General features: G+C 43.3%; 1 protein-coding gene across 4 annotated transcripts in view; it reads right to left on the bottom strand.

The window, feature by feature from the left end:
• LOC106623454 (mitochondrial potassium channel) overlaps positions 1 to 14247 on the bottom strand; it is a 54851-nt gene extending 40604 nt beyond the window's left edge. Inside the window, exons 1-3 of one of the 4 annotated variants that reach the window (XM_036363644.2) lie at positions 13905 to 14205; positions 13692 to 13750; positions 11433 to 11579 (exon numbers count right to left, since the gene is read on the bottom strand). In XM_036363644.2, the coding sequence (XP_036219537.1) occupies positions 11433 to 11579; positions 13692 to 13736 (192 nt within the window). In that variant the 5' untranslated portion in view covers positions 13737 to 13750; positions 13905 to 14205. Of the gene's footprint in view, positions 1 to 11432; positions 11580 to 13691 lie in introns of all 4 variants that reach the window. The other 3 variants (XM_036363643.2, XM_070112721.1, XM_014242984.3) reach the window with 3 other exon arrangements.
• Positions 14248 to 22193: the final 7946 nt, after the last annotated feature.

The raw sequence follows: 22193 nt of genomic DNA, 5'->3' as shown, positions 1-22193 counted from the left end.
AAAAAATACAAAAACAATTTTGCTAAATTATGAAATGGCTGTCTGAAGAGGTGATGCTTAATACTTTTAAATACTCTAAATCTACATAAAAAGCACTAATCAGACTTCGTTTCACTATTCACAGTGCAACCATTAACACTTTCATCGACTCTCACAGGCAAATGGTGTCCATGCAGAAGAAGAGACCCACGGCTGAACAAGAGTCCGAAGTGCCTCGCAAAATACAAGACCCTGGCCTGCATGACGTTAACCTCCCTTTTTTGCATGTCCATAATTGATGAATTTTCGAACTTTAAATACAAATATCTTAAAAAGCATAAGCCAGCGGCAGCTCTGTATATATAAATTAAGCAGATGAGTAGCAACGGATTCCAACTAAGCCGATGAGCAGTAACAGTTCCCAATAATAGAGGTAGTTCGGCTAGTGCCGGAGCTAGTAATTAATTTTACACTTTACCTCAAGCTGTTGACCGTCCTCGGTTAGTTTGTAGCTATCGATGGACCTTTGTACTTCCTTCGACGTTTGTCTTCTCACATGACATAAAGTTTTGATTGTTCATCCTATGGAGTTGGGACATGCTTAATACCGGATCGTGACTAATGATATTGAGTAGAGATGACCCTGCTATGCCTGGCGTTCTATCTACTATTTCGCGCTGGTACACATGTTTAGTGTCATTGATGATTGTAGAGGAACGAAATGTGATGGGATATATCCCGTTTGTAATAATTTCTTGACCTTCGTCTGTTCTAACTTTTGCTATAATCTCGTTGATGATGATGTTGCCGTCACCTAGTTGTGTGATGGGTTTCAGGTGGCTCAGTTGTGTGCGGCAAAACGCTGTGCTGCCGGCGTGTAATGCTCGTGCACATGTGTCTTGCTCTGTTAATTTGCAAACGATAGCGTAGGTTGTTGTTACGCTCTCATTGACTGCTAGTATGTTGTCGTTGCATTCGGCTATGGTGTTATCTTGTATATGTAATGTGACGAGGTTGTGTGACACCGAGATGGTGATTTTCTTTCAGATGAATTTGATCTTAAGATATGCTACTAATATTTGAGCGGTATTTTCGGACTGAAGGATCTTAATTAAAGATGCTTAGGTTAGGCTAGCTGTGGGGACTTCTACATGGTGCTTATTTAAAATGGACCTCAATTTGTCATGATCAAAAATAATGAGATTTATTATGTCAGTCTTAGCTAGCGTAGTTGTGAGTATCAAGTTTGTTATTTGTATTGTTAACATTCTATTCCTTGCTAATAGTGTTTCATCAAATACGGTGTATCGATCAACACTTCTTTTTTGCTTTAAATATTTCATTTATTAGAAGCACCTGGCGTGCCAACTTGCTCAATGCGCACAGTTATATTCGTTGGTGATTTTGATCTGTTCATTTTTGTCGGTAATAGCTATCACGAGATATTTGTAATGACAGACTTTAATTGCTTGAAAATTTGGTACCAAATTATGTTATAGGTATACTGGCTTATGTTGATAAATCGCAATATATTGCGTTTACCGTATCTGTATTATTTAGTGGTTTGATCATCTCGAATAGTGACTTTATATGTGAAATTTATTAGATGGCGTATTTTTTTTGCCAAAGAGTATAATGTCCCGTTTTAATAGGAACTTTGCTTCTTCGAGCACAATCTGATTTCTGAAACAATTTTAAGGTTTCTCAGTCGTTTCAACCGTGTCATTCTCGGACAGGACATTTTCCACGAAGTTTTCCTTGCTTGGTTTGTTAAATACTTAGTGTTTCTGTGTGAAACTGCGAATGTAAGGGGTTGGTGGTCAGTGAAGATATTGATTACTTTTGACCCATATAGGTAATTTCGCAATTTGCCCAGACAGATGTGGGCACTACAATGATGTAGGCACACTGTCACAGTAATGGTCCTGCAATTGTTTAGAAGAAAATATTGTAAAGATCGTCCGAAGATTTTCATCAGACATTTATTTGTTATTCTACTTGAGCCATGAATCGAGTTACCAGTAAAAATGTTTTCGACAGCAATTACTTTCTTTAGCTCCTTTACGGGCTTAACGCAATTCTATTGCGCCCTGTGTCAACCAATATTTTTAAAATTCTCTCGTCGTGCTGTCATTTGGTGTATGACAGCCGGGAGCGCTCTCTAAAAATTTAAATGGGTCATTGTCACCTAACGATTCGTTATCATCTTCGACTTCGAGTACAACGAGTTCCGCTGCCTTTCCATATTCTGATCCTTGTGAATCGAGATCGCGTTGAACAACGTTATTCAGTTTCTATCGCTTTAGTCATGTTACCCTTTCGGTCATGTTTCGTTTTTTTTGGGCCTGTTCGACCCATTTTTAAGTTATGGAATGGTTGCCTAAACCTAGAGGAGGAGTCAACTTCCATTGGATCCGGTATTTGTCCCCGGTCTTCTCTTTAGTTTTTTTTTGTTTGCATTGAATTGTTGTTTCTTGGCGAAATGCGGGGTTTTTTCATTGCCACGTTTGTCCTTAATATGTTTTCCCTTCTTGAAATATGATCACGTCTTATACTCTTCCTTGGCCTGTTCCGTTTCAGCAATAGCTCTGACGTATGTGTTTGAAACCATACTGCCTTCGATACCAGCTTCTGCTTCTCTGGCCAATTCTAAAGCAGATGGTTGGGTCTTTGGCTGCGCCGGAAAGACAATAGATTTAAGGAACTTTTTTAGGCCAGAAATGAAAGCACGAAGTGCGTCGGCTTTGACCTCCTCATTGTGTAGTGTAGCCTGCTCCGCTTCATGTGTCATTACAATTTTGTTGGCAACTAATCTAAGTTTTTTTTCAACCTCATCGTTATACTCTATTATTCTTAGCTCACCTCGTCTAACCATTTCAAGTCCTTGCCTCAGAAGGCGTAGAAAGGCTTAGTATGCATATGAGCAACTTGTCTAGCAATTATTGCATCGAAATTAAGGACTGTATTGTGGGTCACTGACACTACTCTGGTCGCTCTCTGATTTTATTTCTTATTATCGTTACCGGCTGTTAATGAGTGCAGCTGCCATTAAATGGTTTGAATAATTCGTACGCGTCCATGGCCGATTGCCTCCAAGCCACGTGCTCATCTGATACTTCACTAAATTCAGGGATTGATTTAAATATAAGGTTGTCAAATATCTCCGCTTTTTTGCTCTTCATTCAATGCTTTATAAAAAGTGTTACAGTGATCGGATTTAGTTAAAATATGCGCCGTTTTGTTCGATGATCTGTGTCCATCTAGACGGCAACTTCATAATACCTTCCTCGTAGAAGAACCCCCCCCTTATTTGCGAAGAATTCGGACAGCCACTTTTCACAAGCCTCTTTTGAGTTCAACTTCACACCACCAAGGGCATTCGCCATGGACAGGAACAGGTGGTAATCACTTGGCGCTACGTCCGGGCTATATGGTGGATGCGATAAAACCTCCCATCCGAGCTCCCGTAGCTTCTAACGAGTCATCAACGAAGTGTGTGGTCTGGCGTTGTCCTGGTGGAACACTACACCTTTCCTGTTGGCCAATTCTGGACGCTTCTGGTCGGTCGCCTGCTTCAAGCGGTCCAGTTGTTCGCAGTAGATGGTAGAATTAAGCGTCTGGCCATATGGGAACAGCTCATAGTGGATGATTCCCTTCCAATCCCACCAAACACACAGCAAAACCTTCCTGGCCGTCAATCCCGGCTTGGCCACTGTTTGGGACGATTCACCGGCCTTCGACCACTACTGTTTTCGCTTGATATTGTCGTATGTGATCCATTTTTCGTCGCCAGTCACCATCCGCTTCAAGAATGGGACGAGTTCGTTCCGTTTCAGCAGCATATCGCTGGCGTTGATTCGGTCCAGAAGGTTTTTTTGCGTCAAATTATGCGGCACCCAAACATCAAACTTTTTCTTGTATCCAGCCTTCTGCAGATGGTTCAAAATGGTTTGGTGACTAACTCCCATCTCCTGGGCGATGTCACGAGATGCCATATGCCAGTCTAACTCGATGTATTCCATGATTTGATCGGTATTTGTCGTCACAGGTCTTCCGCCGGCTGGCTTACCCATGGTGTCGTTTTCACCAGCTCTGAATCGTCGAAACCATTCCTCCGCGGTTCGAAGTGATAGAGTACCATCCCCCAAAACACCATTAATCTCACGGAACGTTTCTCTAGCGGATTTGCCTTTAACGAAAGAAAACTTTAAAATAGCGCGAATTTCGGCGTTAGTGAACTCCATGTTTACACGTCTATAACTGTTGAACGCAATATCCAAACTAATCATGCATAGCGTTGTTTTGTAGGTTATGTCAAGACCTTTCAAATTATGTATAGTGTTGCCAGATACGAGCTCTGTAGCGCTTTGTACATAGCCGCGAAATTCAAAAAAGCGGAAGGGAGATATTTGACAACCTTATATATCGTGTGGAATGTTGCTCACGATATCTTGGTTCATTGAAATTCAGACTTGGAGTTATGCGTCCTGTGTGAGCTCCTTAAGGCCTTTGTTGGTCACTTGAATGGGGTGGCGGCGCAGTGCGCGAACATAGTGCAGGTTGTACAGCTGTTGAGGCAGATGTCGCAGTAGTGCGTTGGCACCATGGGGCCACGCAACTCGTAGTCCACGCCCTATGAGTCTTAAGGCCTGAGCAGGTTTCTGAAGCCATGCTGATGGTCTGCTTGACTCAGGTGGTGAGTGAATGTCGGGAGTAAAAGGGCCTCAAGTGTCTTCACTCCTGGGGAAAGGAGAGTTATCGGGCGATAAGACTCGTTGGCGGGATTCCCAGGTTTCAGTAGAGGGACCACTCTTCCGACTTTCCACACATCGTGAATTTGAAGAGTGGTCAGCGACAAGTTGAAGACCTTGGTGAGATAACTTACTCCCGTCAAACCTAGGTGATTTAGTATCAGCATGCTTATTTCGTCAGGGCCAATGGATTTGGACGATTTGGTCTTGTTATTGCCTGAACATCCCCATCGGTGAAAATGGTGCACGGTCTTTTGGCGTTTTGCGCAGCCGTCGGATAACACATCGTTTGATCTTGTCCGCCGAAGGGTGCAGTGTAAATTGCCAGTTAAAATAGCTCGCCCACTGCTTAGGGTCCGCGAAGGCATGACCATCGTATTGAATTTCAACTCGGTCGTTATGTCTCCTCGAATTAGACAAGGCCTTAACAGTAGTCCAAAGCTTACTTACACCGGTGGAGAGGTTGCAGGACTTCAGGTGCTCTATTCATTTGTCCGCTTGTGTTGATTTACCATTTGCCGAATCTTCAAATTGAGATTCCTTATTCGGGGATTACAGGGATCGGCATGGCGTAAGGTCTCGCACTTGTTCGCTAATACAGCTGCTTCGGCTGGGAAATTGGGGCAGAATTCCGCGCTTCTTCCAGCCTAGGGCTATTATATCGGCGATCTAACCCTGTTTAGATCGGTAAGTTTTAGTTTAAGTTTGTCGGCCTTAGAGCAACACCTAGCAGCTGGGTTGCTCCGTATCCTCCTGACCCGTGCTGGCATCGAGTCCAACCTAGGCCTCGAGGAATTCTTCTGCTACATTTGCGCTAAAAGTCTCCATCCAAACTCCACCTCGGTTAGGTGTAATACATGCAATGGATGGAGCCATCTTAAAACCTGCTCAGGCCTTAAGACACATAGGGAGTGGACCACGTGTTACGTGGCCCCATGCTGCCAACGCACTACTGCGATACCAGCCTTAATCTTCAAATTGAGATCCCTTATTCGGGTATCACAGTAATCGGCATAGCGTAAGTTGTCGCGTTCGTTTGATAATACAGCTGCTTCGGTTGGGAAATTAGGGCGGAGTTCCGCGTTTCTTCCAGCCGTTATGAAGCGAGCAGTGGCAGTAGCGATTACCTTGTGGAATTGACGCTCGCCAACGATGACGTCCGTAGGAATGGGTAGTGCGGTGAAGGTGCTCTCAGTAAAATCTGTGAAGCCGACCCTGTCAGCTTGTTAAAGTTAACAAAGGTGCGGTTGTCCACAAAAATAAAGTCGGGAGGTTTCTCAGAGTTCTGCGCGAAAAGGCAACTTTGTCATAGAGGGTATAACATAATCGTTAACCTCAATGTTCTCTAATATTTTATTTTTCTAGGTTTTGGATTCCTGTATTGGGGGTATAATCTGTTTTCATTTCTTTCAGTTCATTTACAACAGATGTCGATAAGGTAACACTGGTATTTGACATTTTGCAATTCCCACAACAGCCGGTTCTACGTTACTGGAATTGACCCGGATTTTATCCGGCCAAGGGCTGTTATTTCGACGATCTAACCCTGTTTGGATCGGTAGGTTCTAGATTAAGTTTGTCGTCATCGGAGCAACGCCTAGCAGCAGGGTTGCTCCGTATCCTCCTGACTCGTGCTGGCATTGAGTCCAACCCGGGCCCCGAGGAATTTTATTGCTGCGTTTGCGCTAGAAGGCTCCATCCAAACTCAACCTCGGTTAGGTGCAATACATGCAATGGATGGAGATATCTTAAGACCTGTTCAGGTCTTAAGACACACGGCGAGTGGACCACGATTTACGTGGCCCCATGTTGTCCACGCAATAATGCGACATCTGCCTCAACGGCTGTGCAACCTGCACCATGTTCGCGCACTGCTCCCGAAAGCCTTCGACACAGTCAATCCCACAACGCTACTTGCGGTCGGCAATCATCCGTACTATTTCGGGGTCAAAACTCCAAACTGAGAAGAATTAAACAGGGGGTACCACAGGGTGGTGTCCTCTCCCGTTTACTGTTTAACTTCTACATCTCGAAACTCCCGCAACCACCAGAGGGAATTTCCGTGACCTCGTACACTGTTGACTGCACGATATTGACGTCGGGCAATTGAATCGATGGCATGTGCTCGAAAGTAAACAGCTATTCTCTGATCTTTTTCGCTTCTTCTCTGCAAGGAGTCTGACACTCTCCTCCACTAAATCCACAGCGACCATATTTACGAACTGGACGATGGAGTACAGACTGGATCTAAACATTTAAGGCGATGGCACCAAAATTCCGACTGTAAACAACCCTAAAATTTTAGGCGTTACGCTAGACAGTCTTTTCTCCTTCACTCTCCACACGACCGCGATAACTGCCAAAGTACAGAGCCGCAACAAAATCCTCAAATCGCTTGCCGGCAGCTCTTGGGGAAAAGACAAAGAAACGTTGCTGGCGACATACAAGGCAATCGGCCGGCCGGTCCTATATTATGCAGCCCCAATATGGTAGCTTGGATGTAGTGCCACGCAGACGAAGAAGCTCAAGACCTTTCAGAACACTGCACTTCGAACTATCACGGGATGCCTCTTGATGTCCCCAATCGAACACCTACACAGTGAGGCCCGTATGCTTCCGCTTAAGGAACATAACGAGCTCCTCTCCAAGCAGTTTCTGCTGGGATGTTTTCGTAGAAACCACCCCTGCAGTCGTCTGCTTGTAGCATCAAGAGGTGATTTGATTACGTCGACGACATTAGACAGTACGCCGACCGGACTTCGGACGCAACGAACTTCAGACAGGCACTGACCGCCATTCACAGTGAAGCCATCAACACCTTCACCGACTCCCTCTCAGTGAATGGCGTATTACGAGTCAAACCACCACCTATAGCAGACGTAGAGCTCGAGTTGCCTCGCGAAACCAGAGTGACCCTCGCGCAACTTCGTTCTGGTAATTGTAGCAGGTTAAACTCGTACTTATCCAGAATAGACCCCGACATACCAAACACATGTCCTGCGTGCAATGAGTCTCCGCATGACACTAACTCTAACCTCTTTGAATGCCCAACAAAACCCACTCATCTAACACCCTTTTCCCTATGGTCCGACCCCGTCGAAACAGCTCGTTTCCTGGGCCTCCCGTTAGATGACCTCGTCGACAACCAATCTGGAATTTATCACCCAAACGGGGACTAGGTAACCATTACAACAACAACAACATTTTGCAACCCTTTTGTTATTGTCAGAATTAAAAGAATTGAACAATGATTTAAATATTGAATTAAAGCTATTTCTGCACTATATAATATAAAAAAAATGTGTAACGAATTAGGGAAGTGTAAGTGGATACAAAAGTGAAAAATATAAGTGTATACTTCATTTTAAATTCAACTATTTAAAGTACGTATTTATACTTTAAATAGTTGAAATTTTCAACTTCAACATTGTTATCTCGAAAACTATAAGTTTTCCGCGGCCATATCTATATATATTCTTGATCTAGAGGATCTCTATCCGACCATACCGATTTTATTCCCGAAAGCCTGGGACAGTATTTTTCCGTTATTTCTGGAGAGAGTTATAGTAAATTCCCACAACAGCCGGTTCTGCGATACCGGAATTGACCCGGATTTTATCCGGCCAAGGGCTGTTATTTCGGCGATCTAACCCTGTTTGGATCGGTAGGTTTTAGATTAAGTTTGTCGTCATTGGAGCAACGCCTAGCAGCAGGGTTGCTCCGTATCCTCCTGACCCGTGCTGGCATCGAGTCCAACCCGGGCCCCGAGGAATTCTACTGCTGCGTATGCGCAAAAAGGCTCCATCCAAATTCCACCCGGTTAGGTGCAATACATGCAATGGATGGAGCCATCTTAAGACCTGCTCAGGCCTTAAGACACACAGGGAGTGGACCACGAGTTACGTGGGCCCCATGCTGTCAACGCAATAATGCGACATCTGCCTCAACGGCTGTGCAACCTGCACCATGTTCGCGCACTGCGCTGCCACTCCAGTCGAGTGGCCAAAATAGGACCTCCACGGTCCCAAGGAGCTCACACAGACAGCATAACTCCTAATCTGACCAATTAGGAGGAGATAGTTGCATTTATGAGCCGGGAGCGCGTAACGATAGCTGCGGTCCAAGAAACCAAGCTAAACAGCGACTCAGATCTTCTGAGTTGTGCAGGTTTCAACGTTGAACGTAAGGATCGAGAGCGGGATAATGGTGGAGGCCTAGCCTTCATATTGCACAACACCGTGCAATATCGTCTAATCGATGTTGACATCGACCGCAAGGACACCACCCTAAAATGTCAGGGTATAGCTGTCCGGTCAGGCGATGTCGAGCTCGAAATATTTAATATATACATCGCCCCAGTTACATGTTGCCCAACAGGATATCACCCGAATATAGATGCGCTACTTCGTGGTGAAAACCGTTTGGTGCTAGGCGACTTTAACGCGCATCACGATCTTTGGCATTCCTGCCTGTCAAACGATCGTAGGGGAATGGAGCTGTCGGAACAGATAGACGATTCGACATTCTGCACAATGAATGACGAAGCCCCCACCAGAACTATGGGCACCTGTAATAGCTCGCCAGATATTACCATCGCTAGCAGTGGTCTGATAAATAGTATAACCTGGCGACCTATGCTAACTCTTGCATCAGACCATCTGCCCATAATTATCTCGATCGAGAAACCTCCTGACTTTATTTCTGTGGACAACCGCACTTATGTTAACTTTAACAAAGCTAACTGGGTCGGCTTCACAGAATTTACTGAGAGCACCTTCAACGCACTCTCTATTCCTACGGACGCCATCGTTGGCGAGCGTCAATTCCGCAAGGTGATCGCTGCTGGTACTGCTCGCTTCATACCGGCTGGAAGAATCGCGGAACTCCGCCCCAATTTCCCAGCCGAAGCTGTATTAGCAAATGAGCGCGACACCTTACGCCATGCCGATCCCTGTGATCCCCGAATAAGGGATCTCAATTTGGAGATTCGGCAAATGGTAAATCATCATAAGCGGACAAAATGGATAGAGCACCTGAAGTCCTGCAACCTCTCCACCGGTGTGAGTAAGCTTTGGACTACTGTCTAGGCCCTGTCAAATCCGAGGATACATGACGATCGGGTTGAAATTCAATTCGATGGCCATGCCTCCTCGGACCCGAAGAAGTGCGCGAGCTACTTTAGCCGGCAGTTTATACTGCACCCTTCGACCGACAAGGCCAAACGATGTGTTACCCGACGGCTGCGCAAAATGCCAAAAGACTGCGCACCACTTACTTTCACCGATGGGGAGGTTCAGAGTGTCATCAAAAAGGCGAAATCGTCTAAATCCATTGGCCCTGATGGAATAAGCATGCTGATGTTAAAACACCTAGGCCCAACGGGAGTTAACTACCTCACCAAGGTCCTCAACCTGTCGATATCCACTCTTCAAATACCCGATGTGTGGAAAGTCGGAAGAGTGGTCCCACTGCTGAAACCTGTGAAACCCGCCAATAAAGGGAAGTCTTATCGCCCGATAACTCTCCTTTCCCCAGTAGTGAAGACACTTGAGGCCTTGTTACTCCCGTCATTCACCCACCACCTGAGCCTAGCAGGCCATCAGCATGGCTTCCGTAAAGTGCACAGTACCACCACAGCACTTAGCGTCATAAACGCCCAGATAGTTCATGGCCTGAACCAGAAGCCACCCTGTGAGAGGACGATCCTCGTAGCGTTGGACTTGTCAAAAGCTTTTGACACAGTCAATCACGCAACGCTACTTGAGGACCTGGAACAATCAACGCTCCCTCCAGGGCTGAAGCGGTGGACTATGAACTACCTGAGCGGTCGGCATTCATCCGTACTGTTTCGAGGTCAAAACTCCAAACTCAGGAAAATTAAACAGGGGGTTCCGCAGGGCGGTGTCCTCTCCCCGCTACTGTTTAATTTCTATGTTTCAAAACTCCCCCAGCCACCAGCGGGAATTTCAATGAAATCGTACGCTGAAGACTGTACGATATTGACGTCGGGCAATGGAATCGATGGTATGTGTTCAAAAGTAAACGACTACCTCTCCGATCTTTCTCGCTTCTTCTCTGCAAGGAACCTAACACTCTCCCCCACCAAATCCACAGCGACCATCTTCACAAATTGGACGAAAGAGTACAGACTGGACCTGAACATTTCAGTCGATGGCACAAAAATTCCGACAATAAATAACCCTAAAATTTCGTATTTTCGTAGAAACCACCCCTGCAGTCGCCTGCTTGTAGCGGAGCCGCCTCCTAGGAACATCAAGAGGTCCTTCCTTGACTACGTCAACGACATTAGACAGTACGCCGACCAGACTTCGGACGCAACTAACTTCAGACAGGCACTGACCGCCATTCACAGTGGAGCCATTAACGCCTTCACCGACTCCCTCTCAGTGAATGGCGTAATACACACATGTAACAAACACATGTCCTGCATGCAATGAGTCTCCGCATGACACTAACCACCTCTTTGCATGCCCAACAAACCCCACTCATCTAACACCCCTCTCCCTATGGTCCGACCCCATCGAAACAGCTCGTTTCCTGGGCCTTCCGTTAGATGACCTCGACGACAACGAATCTAGAATTTATCACCCAAACGGGGATTAGGTAACCGTTACAACAGCAACAACAACAGTTTTATAGTCAATGTAGGATAACAGGTAAAGCTAAAATTCTTCAACTTACATCTACTTCTTTCTTCACCAACTCCAGATATTGACATGAGTTCCAATTTATCTTAAATTCCTTATATACTTTATTCAGATCTCGGCGCAGTATATCCAAATCTCTTTGAATTAACCTTTTTTTATTGCCCGTCTCATGTAATTCATTCTAAAAAAAATATAGGGGAAACTTTAGTATACCATCCCGTGCTTTCAGGGTTTAGAGAGGTATGGTGGGAGGAGATTCTCCAGATCAGGAATATATATAATTATTGACGCTGTACACTTATAGTTTTCGAGATATTTTCATTTTAAGTTGAAAATTTCACAAATTTCATCTTACAATTTCTCGATTTATGGATAACTTTATTTGTATTACGCACTTATTATACGCTAACACTTCACTACAATGTTTCTACATATTTATTTTGTATTAGTTAATTTAACTTTTTCTTTAAATAAGCATTTTATTTTTACACAATTTTTGTTATATGCACAATAGCAAAAGGGTTCCAGATTGACAGATTATAAGTGTTCCCATATCCAAACGAATGAAAGCAATCAAAATAAATAAAACACCCAATTACCCTCTACAAAATTAACTTATATGCAAAATATTGGGTCGGCTTTAGAATAACGTCCCACGCTTTCGTGGATAAAATGGGTATGGGCGGATAGAGGAGATCCTCCAGATCAAGAATATATATAGATATAGCCGCGGGAAACTTATAGTTTTCGAGATATTTACGTTTAAAGTTGAAAATTTCAACTATTTAAAGTACGTATTTTGTATTTACTTGTATTTTTCACTTTTATATCCACTAACACTTGACTAATTCGTTTTTAGAAATTTTTTTTATATTAGATGCTGCAAAAATAGCTTTATTTCAATATTTAAATCATTCTTCAATTTTATTAATTTTGACAATAACAAAATGGTTGTGAATGTCAAAACATCAGTGTTGCCATACTAATATATTTGGTAAACGAAGAAAAATAAAATAAACAGAGAGATTGTACCCTAGATACAGGAAACAACGCAAATAGAATTTCTGCGCGTAAAAACTTTGATACACCCCGGTGTTGGATCGACCAGGGTTATTTTTTTTGAAGCGCGGCCGAAGGCCGCCAACGCAAAAATAAGTTCTGCGCAAAAAAACCTTGATCCACCCCGGTGTTGGATCGACCAGGGTTATTTTTTTGAAGCGCGGCCGAAGGCCGCCAACGCAAAAAGGAGTTCTGCGCAAAAAAACCTTGATCCACCCCGGTGTTGGATCGACCAGGGTTATTTTTTTGAAGCGCGGCCGAAGGCCGCCAACGCAAAAAGAAGTTCTGCGCAAAAAAACCTTGATCCACCCTGGTGTTGGATCGACCAGGGTTATTTTTTTGAAGCGCGGCCGAAGGCCGCCAACCCAAAAAGGAGTTCTGCGCAAAAAAACCTTGATACACCCCGGTGTTGGACCGACCAGGGTTATTTTTTTCAAGCGCGGCCGAAGGCCGCCAACGCAAAAAGAAGTTCTGCGCGAAAATTATTTTGATACACCCCGGTGTTGGACCGGCAAGGGTTATTTTTTTTGAAAAAGTAATATTGTCATAGAGGGTATAACATAATACTTAACATCAATGCTTTGTAATAGTTTATTTCTCTAGGTTTTGGATTCCTGTATTTGGGGTATTGTCTGTTTTAATTCCTTTCAGTTCAATTACAAAAGATGTCGATAAGGTAACACTGGTTATTTGAAATTTTGCAACCCTTTTGTTATTGTCAGAATTAATAGAATTTAACAATAATTTAATTATTGAATTAAACTATTTTTGCACTATATAATGTAAAATAAATGTGTACAAACGAATTAGTGAAGTGTTAGTCGATATAAAAGTGGAAAATATAAGTGTATAACTCATTCGAAATGGGAAAAATGCGTACTTTAAATAGTCGAAATTTTGAGCTTTAAACCCAAATATCTCGAAAACTATAAGTGTCCCGCGGCTATATCTGTATATATTCTTGATCTGGAGGATCTCCTCTATCCGCCCATACCAGTTTTATCCCCGAAAGCGTGGGACGTTATTCTAAAGCCGACCCGTTTTCCCACGCAAATTTCTCGAAAACTATAAGTTTCAGTGTCCGGCGGCTTTAATTATATACATCTGGAGAATCTCCTCTATCTAACCATACCCCTCTTAACCCTGAAATCGTGCGATGGTATTCTAAGGCCGACCCAAAATATATAACGTTTAAGCATATTGTTACATATCGTTTGTATCTATAAACATTTACCTTAATATTTATGACTTGTTCTTGTGCGCGCCGGACATCGTCCATATGTAAAACCTCTTCTAAAAAGACAACCACACGCTTAATATATGTTGAATTTGCCTGTTGATCACTTGAATCATCCGTTGTAGAATTATTAAACATATTTTTGATATTGAACATTTGCTGTGTACCATTGTAACTGTAATTTTGTTTTTTAAAGGCAGTTATACCAACCTTATTTGAATTATTTATATCTTTCTTAGTGCTTAATTTATTTGTCGTACAATATCTCGCCACAATAATTTGTTTTGATTCCATTAATGTACAACTAACATATGATCTGAAGCACTTTGAGTCAAATGAGCAATAGTATGGCAACATATAGAATCGAGACCTGGAATGACCAAACATTGCTTAATTCTTTTTAATCATATTTATCGTTGTTCCTTCAAAATCCGCAATAGCACTCATTAACTTTTTTCAAAACTAACTAGACGTTACGATATACTTCCACAGGCAATAAATGTTCTCGCGACAACTTTTTCGCCAGCAACGACGCCGAGAAAGACCCGGTATTGCAGCCAGACTGCTGACGATAGAACAACACTTGCTTATTGCTTATGCTTGGCAATTAAAGTCTGAACAGTTTGCGTTATTTATATTGCTGGCTATTAACTGTCATGTTGGAGTTTTTACCATAGATAAAATTATTCGAAATTCCTCTGTTTGCCTTCTGAGAGAGCTCATGAACTTTCAGTGCTGCCAAAAAAAACCACGAGTTGATGAGCTACTGAACAGATGACAACCAAAACAACGAACTACTACTAAGAATCCCGCAGAAAAAAAATGTCACTTTTACGTATATTTGTAATCTTTATTTAAAGAGTTTTAATACAGTTTTGTTTTTAAGAAAGACCGAGTATTTTATCGCAGAGTATTGTTTTTCTTAGCAGTCAATTGACAACGTATATACATATTTTGATTAGAATTCCCAGCAAATGTTATGTAAGCTTTAACTTCCGAATAAATTATCGAAAGATATTTGTTTATTCAGTATATAAATGTTAAGCTTATTGAAAACATGTACGTGTTTTCAAATATTAAAATATTTTGTTAAATTTAGTTTTAACAGTAAATTTTGAAAATCGAGAACGAAAAAATCACGGAAATTGTGCGTGAATTCATTAAAAAAGAGCCGAAATCATCGCTTAAATATATTGAATCGGAATTATCAATATCCGCAGCGTCGATTTATCGTATTTTGACAGAAAATTTGGGCCTCATAAAGGTTTGTGCTCGATTTGTCCCGCACACTTTGAAACAACACGAAATTGACCTCAGAATTCAACATTCAATTTGACCAAAAATCGCATTCATATCATATACCATTCATCCTATTCGCCTGATATGGCACCCTGCGATTTTTATTTGTTCGGAAAACTACATTTGGCCATGAAAGGAAACCGCTATGCTGACGTTGATGCCATCCAAAAGGACGACGACCGCCATCCTCAACGCTATCCTCAACACTATATCGACAAATAACCTAAAAAAGTCATTCGATAACCTTCTTGAAGGTGCAAAACGTTGTATTCAGGCGGAAAGAGACTATTTTGAAGGCGACCAATAAATTTTAAAAAAAGAACATATAGTATTCGTTTTTTAATAAAAGCCCTGAAACTTTCGAATTGCACCTTGTATATTTTAACGTCATATAAGATATCTAGCTTGTTAAACTAATTTTAATTATGTATATTTTTTTGTAAAATTGAAACCGAAAAATACCCAAGAAATACATTAAAAAATCTCAAAACTTATTTCTTTCCTTAATGGCACCACTGTCAAATGTTATAAAAAATGCGGACTTTGACAGCGCTCTCTCGAATCAAAGAGTTTCAAAACATTGTATTAATCAGAGATAATAGGATGCCCAACTCTTTCCAGAGTGAGAGCTCCTCAAACTTAGTGTTTTTTTTTTACATTTTCGGGATGTAGAGCAGGTTCGCCTCCGCGCGGTGCATCCTGGGTATCGCCAAATGACCTGCGGCCTTTTTTGAACTCCTGATCTGACATTTGCTCGACATGGACAGAGCCTGGACTATTAGATAGATTCGGTTGAACCCTGGGCTGGTGGTCGTGATATTCTGTCACCTGAGTGTGCAGGGGTGATACCCTGCAGAAATGGCTGATGGGCTAATGCCAAGGCTGCCTCTGTCAAGTTAAAACCATGGCAGGCCTCGGAGCACGTTCCCCTCCCGTCATCATTAAGTTGGTGTGGTAGGTGTTTGTTGAGATGACTCCTTCCTTTCGCTGGTCGGCTCTGAACACATTGCCTCAAAAGGGCGTGCGTCAACTCTCGCCTTGGCCTAGTAACTGAGACAACCTTGGGACCATAAAAGGCGACTACCTTTCCGGGAGGCGGATAGCGGCTCTGAGTGGGGACCCAACAAAATGAATACGAACGAAAATACTAAGGACGAGAGGGGAATCAGATCGAAACCGACCTCTGCTATAATGGACAGTTCCCTGGGGGGACACTTTCACCGAGGGGGACGAAATCGTTCCCGATTAAGGGTGAGAAGGGAAATCCAGGGGGTGCCTGGCTTACCGTCACTGGTTTGGCAGAAGTCTGCCGACGGTAGACTTGAGTAGGGCGGAAGTGCGAGGCGGAATCGCCAGCACTAGGAGAGAAAACCTCTGCTAAGTTCATGGGGGGTCACGGGGTCCTCGGCGAACGCTAAGGGCTTGGTGGGGAAGCGCATGACTGCAGCTAAAAAGCTGAAGTCTGATCGTCGATTGGCTTCCAAGATTTTGAAGCGCTACGGTGGCAAGCAGGCTGATCAGAAATCTGACCAGCATAATAGCACACTTGAGTGGGCCAAATGGGTGCTGAGCGACGTGGGCGACGGGAAAGTGGAGCCGAGTGAGCGCCACACATCGATAAAGCGGCAGAGATCGCAGGAGGGGGAATCCTCCCTCGTCAAAAAACCTCGGGTCGGACCCGCACCGATGTTTAGCGAAATCACTAAACTCGCAAGCTCAGTGGAGCTTGGTGTGTACGACCGAAGCAGGGGAGATGGGGCCATCTCCCATGACGAGTGGAAGCGGGTAGCGGCTGCTATCTCCGCTGTTTTCATGAAGGTGGTGGATGGAACCTCGGCATTCACAAATTAATTAGGTGTGCCGACGAACGGTCGAGGAGGCCGGCGTCGACGATATGGACGATGGTGCGGAACTCGCACTGCTGGAGAGGAGTTTGGAGGATGAAGGGGCCAGGCGCAAAGGAGCCGCGGTTCTAATAGGCTCGGATGCCAATTCATGGCACACCGTCTGGGGGAGCTCGGACACAAACGCAAGAGGTGAGTCACTTTTTGATTTTATTTGTGATGTAGACCTTTTTATCTGCCCTATTTTGTGACAGCTATCAGGGCGCAAGTCCTTGACGTCACGCTAGCCTCTAACGAAATTGCTCACTTGATCTCGAAATGGAGAGTTCTAGACGACCACTCCTTTTCTGATCATAAATATATTGGGTTCAGCTTAGACGCCTCGCGCCCGAAGCATAGAACCTACAGAAACTTCAGGAATACCAATTGGGTCCTGTGCTCGTCGATATTTTCAGCTCCGTTAGTAGAACTACTCTTGAAAGCTCCTGTCCTCTGAAAACTCAGAATAGTAAAGGGAAACCCCCTTGGTGGACTTCGGAGCTAACGGAGATTAGATCTTCGAGTAGAAGACTTTTCAATAAAGCCCGTAAAAGTGGCTCTAGTGACGACTGGGAGTTGTACAAGGCCGGACTGGCCATTTACAAGTCCGAGTTGAAGAAAGCCAAGAGGGCTTCGTGGAGAGCCTTCTGCGGCAGTGTAGAGGGTTGTCACGAGTCCTCAAGGTTTAGACGCATTCTTACAAAAAATCCTACACCAGTGGGGTATCTAAGAAATGTAGATAACGGGTGGACTACGAGTAGTGAGGAGTCGCTGAAGCTACTCCTAGATCCTCATTTTCCGCTGCATTGCTCTACTGAAGAAGTGCCACTGGGGGAGCTTCAGGAAGGCTGTACAGCTGGAGACAGGTTAAGGTTACGTTTATTCCGAAGGCCGGTAAAAGCTCTCATGTCGATGCAAAAGATTTCAGACCCATCAGCCTATCTTCGTTTCTGTTGAAAACGCTGGAGAGACTTATGGATCTGTATGGAACTCCGCAGGGAGGAGTACTCTCCCCACTGCTCTGGATCTTGGTAGTAAACGACCTACTTAAAGAACTCGAGGAGCAAGGATGTCGGGTGATAGCCTATGCTGATGATGTGGTTCTTATGGTTAAAGGTAAATTCCTGAATACCGTCTATGAGCTCACCGAAGGGTCCCTAAACGTGGTATCCTACTAGGTAAATAGAAGCGGCCTAGCCGTAAAACGCAGTAAAACCGAAATTATTTCTTTACTAGGAGGTATAAGATCCCAAATGTGCCTCTCCGCTCTTTCGGAAGTTCAAAACTTCAACCTGTTGATAAGGTGAATTCCTAGGGCTTATCCTTGTTAGAAAGCTTTCTTGGAGGCCAAGCATTGGTCGCCTTATATTGCTGCAGAGGACATATAGGGAAAAGGTGGGGAGTCTCACCAAAGGTGGTGTTCTAGCTCTACGAAACCGTAGTCAAGCCGATACTGTTCTATAGTGTGTTCGTCTGGTGGAGGGCGCTCGAAAAGACTACCTTGGCTAAAAAGCTGGAGCGAGTCCAAAGAGCGGCGCTCATCGGAATCTCCGGTTTTTTTCCGCTGTTTAAAATATAGCACCTCTGGACATTGCCGGCAGGTGCATTGCTGCGAGGTGTGATATTAGGCTCAGGGAAGCTGGGCTCTTGAAGAGGTCCGAACAAGGACACGCCACAATTCTCTCCTGTTTCAGCTGCATTCCTGAAAATTTGGATCACTGCGTCACAGTGGCCACTCGAGGCGCCTTTTTCTCTGCTCATATCCCGATGAGGGAGATGTGGAGGGGAAGAAGCCGCTGGAGAAGAGGCGCGGTGAGCTTTTTCACGGATGGGTCGAAGCTACGAGGGAAAGTTGGAGGGGGGGTTTTCTGTAAAGAGCTCTCCGTCAAACTTTGCTTCAGGCTACCGGACCACTGTAGCGTTTTTCAATCGAAGTGCAGCTTCGTTTAGAGAGGTGAGCATTCACTCCGACAGCAGAGCGGCAATACAAGCCCTGAGTGCGCGAACAATGAATTTAAAGCTAGTCAAGGAGTGTCTGTCCTCACTAGAATTAGCATCAGGCTACTTCAATATCAGGCTCGTTTGGGTGCTTGGTCACAGCGGAATCGCGGGGAATTGCAAGGCCGATGGTAGGAGTTCTCACTGGGCACTGTCCAATGGGAACTCATGCGGTGCGGCTTAGAATACTACTCGATGGTAATTGTCAAAGCTGTATGGAGGAGGGTGAAGTGGAAACATCCCGTTACTTTCTCCTCTACTATCCGGCTTTTGCTGGGCTGAGAATGATACATCTCGGCAATCACACTTTTGGCGGACCAGAAGATTTGGCCGAAACGGATGTTGGCCGTCTCAACAAGTTTGTCATAGGCACAAAGCGCTTTGTCGACATGTAAGGGTCTATTGACGTTTAAGCTGTCCAAGTGTGATCCTTCTTAGGATCGACCCTCTAACCTAACCTAACCTAACCTAACCTACAACATTTTTCATTGTAGCTAGATCGGACAAAATAATAATTTTTGGGAATTTAAATTAAAATACCCAACATTTATTAAGATTAAATATTATTATAGGGATATCCATTAAACATATATATTAAATATTTAAACCTTTTTTTGTGATTTTGTAATATATTAAAAAATTGATTTTTGAACTTTCAATACGTAATCAAAAGAATAAAAGTATTAGCTCTCAATTAATAAATGTTTTTAAAAATTTTCAATTTAAATGCAATATTTTAGTAGTATACTTTTCATATACTTATGAAAACGAATAAAAGAAATGTATATTTTATTTGAATTAATAAAAGATGATACAATCATCACATACATTTCAATTTCGCGTTTTCTTTCATTTTCATTGTTTTCCAATTTTTGTTAGTGATCTTCAACAGCAACACAAATCTCTCTGTTTACATATTTTTCTGTAGGATTTTAATTTGGCCGTCCCTCTTTTTCCAATTGCTAAACGTCAGACCTACTGAACTTTGACAGTTGCTTGAGTTCAGTAGGTTTTGCCGTTTATCAATTGCGCTCTCATTTCCAGTGAGAGACGAGTTGGGCATCTCTTTATCTCTGGTAGTAATCGACAAGGAAACAATACTAAGATTTTCACTAATACACACGCAAAAATGTTAAACTTTGAACAGGTTGCCTAAAAAATTCTACTATTAAAGCACACACATTGGTTGCCTACTAATATTCTACTACTAAAACGGTTTGTGCAGCAGAGACAGTTCTTGTCAGAGTGTTGTCGTGTTAAGAGCAATTGAGACATAAGCAAGAAGTTGTAAGCTCGAATAACAAGCAATAAGTGTTGAGTTGGTGGAATTAGAAATAAAGATAAGTTTTTAGCCAATAAATTGGGACTTTTATTTAACAATCCAGTGATCGAACTCAAGGGTGAGTTACAAGGTAGACAATTTATCGAGAAATCCGTTACAACTGGTGTCAGAAGTGGGATTGTCAAATAAATTCCCAAGGAGATATTTATTTGAAAATGGCCAAGTTTAACGATCTGAAGATTCCACAACTGAAAAAGGAGCTGGAGCAACGTGGTTTGGCGACAAATGGATTAAAAACTAAATTACAATCACGGTTGAGAGAGGCCATGGAGGCGGAAAACATTAATGTTGAGGAATATGTCTTTCACATGGAATTAGAAGAAGAGACAACAAAGATAGAAGAAAAGGAAGAGGCTCAATGCTCGCCAAAGATTGTGGACATAAACGTGGTTTTTGCCGCAATATCGCAAATGTCAACGCAAATATCGACACAAATTAAAAAGCAGGATACACGTATGTCTCAAATATCAACGCAAATGTCGACACAATTCAAAGAGCAAGAAACGCGATTGTCAACGCATTTGGAAGAGCTGTTCGCAGCGCAACATGCACGTTTTTCAGCACAGTTGTCAGCACCGAAAGAGCTCGACGTGCATATGTCAGCGCAGGTATCCTCACAGTTGGAAGAGGAGGAAGCATGTGAACCAGGATCTTCACAGTATGAAGAGCAAGAAGCTTGTATACCAGCAAAAGTGTCTTCGCAGTCGGAAGAACTGAACGGGCGTATGCCAGCGCAGGTGTCCTCACAGTCGGAAGAGGAGGAAGCGTGTGTACCAATACAAGGGTCCTCACAGTCGAAAGAGCTGGAACTGCGTATGTCAGGGCAGGTGTTCCCACAGTTGGAAGAGGAGGAAGCGTGTGAACCAATAAAAGGTTCCTCACAGTTAGAAGAGCAAAAAGCTTGGATACCAGCACAAGTGTCCTTACAGTTGGAAGAGCAGGTAGCGTGTATACCTTCACAGGTGGAAGATCAGCATAAAATTGAACCTGAAACGGATGACTCTGTGCAAGAAGATCCAGAATTGGAAGGTGCATTACATAAGGTGGAGTTGAACCAATGTACAACGATTGGAGAAATAACTACAGGAAGGCCAGTCACAAAATCATATTGGGCAGAACGGAGCAGTTTAAAGTTAGTGTATGGCTGCTTGCATCGAGTATGGAAAAGCGAAAATGGGCAAACCTTCCGAGTACTTATGGTTGTTCCAAGGGTTGGAATTCCTGATGTTCTTAACGTGCAGTACAAATGTCCAAGAGGAGGGCACTTGAGAGACATGAAATCCTTGGAGCATTTGAAGCAAAGGTTTGTATGAAGATGGTCCATTCCCCACCAATAAATTAGGAAATAGTCATGTTTTGGTAGTCAAGGACCATTTCAAAGAATGGCCACAAGTATACACAATTCCTAACCAAAAGACTGAACCAGTGGCGGAGGCATTCATCAACAAGTGGGTAACGAGATTCGGTGTTCCAATGGAGTTACGTTCTGATCAAGAATGGAATCTCGAGTAAGCTTTAAGTCAAGGGATGTACCAGAAACTGAGTATCCGGAAAACGGATGGAATCAACTGCAAGAAGAGAAGGACGGCTAAAGATGTCAGCACCAGCCTAAAAGACGAGATGGGGGACATAAAAGCTTTGTGTTTGGTATCGCAAATATGTCTAATCGGGACGATCAGACTTAGGTGGAGGGCAGTGTGACGAACAAAGATGATAGAACAAAATCGAATGAACGATAAACTGCCAGAAGCAACTAGTTAGCGAATTCGTAGTTGCCAGAATGTTCTAGAAGCAATGTTTTGTTACAGATTTACTATATAAGGGCTGCCGGTTTGTGCACCAGAGACAGTTCTTGTCAGAGTGTTGTCGTGTTAAGAGCAATTGAGACATAAGCAAGAAGTTGTAAGCTCGAATAACAAGCAATAAGTGTTGAGTTGGTGGAATTAGAAATAAAGATAAGTTTGTAGCCAATAAATT

The sequence above is a fragment of the Bactrocera oleae genome, chromosome X (genome assembly GCF_042242935.1).
Source record: "Bactrocera oleae isolate idBacOlea1 chromosome X, idBacOlea1, whole genome shotgun sequence".
Lineage (NCBI taxonomy): Eukaryota > Metazoa > Arthropoda > Insecta > Diptera > Tephritidae > Bactrocera > Bactrocera oleae.
This window is presented reverse-complemented; position numbering and strand designations above follow the sequence as displayed.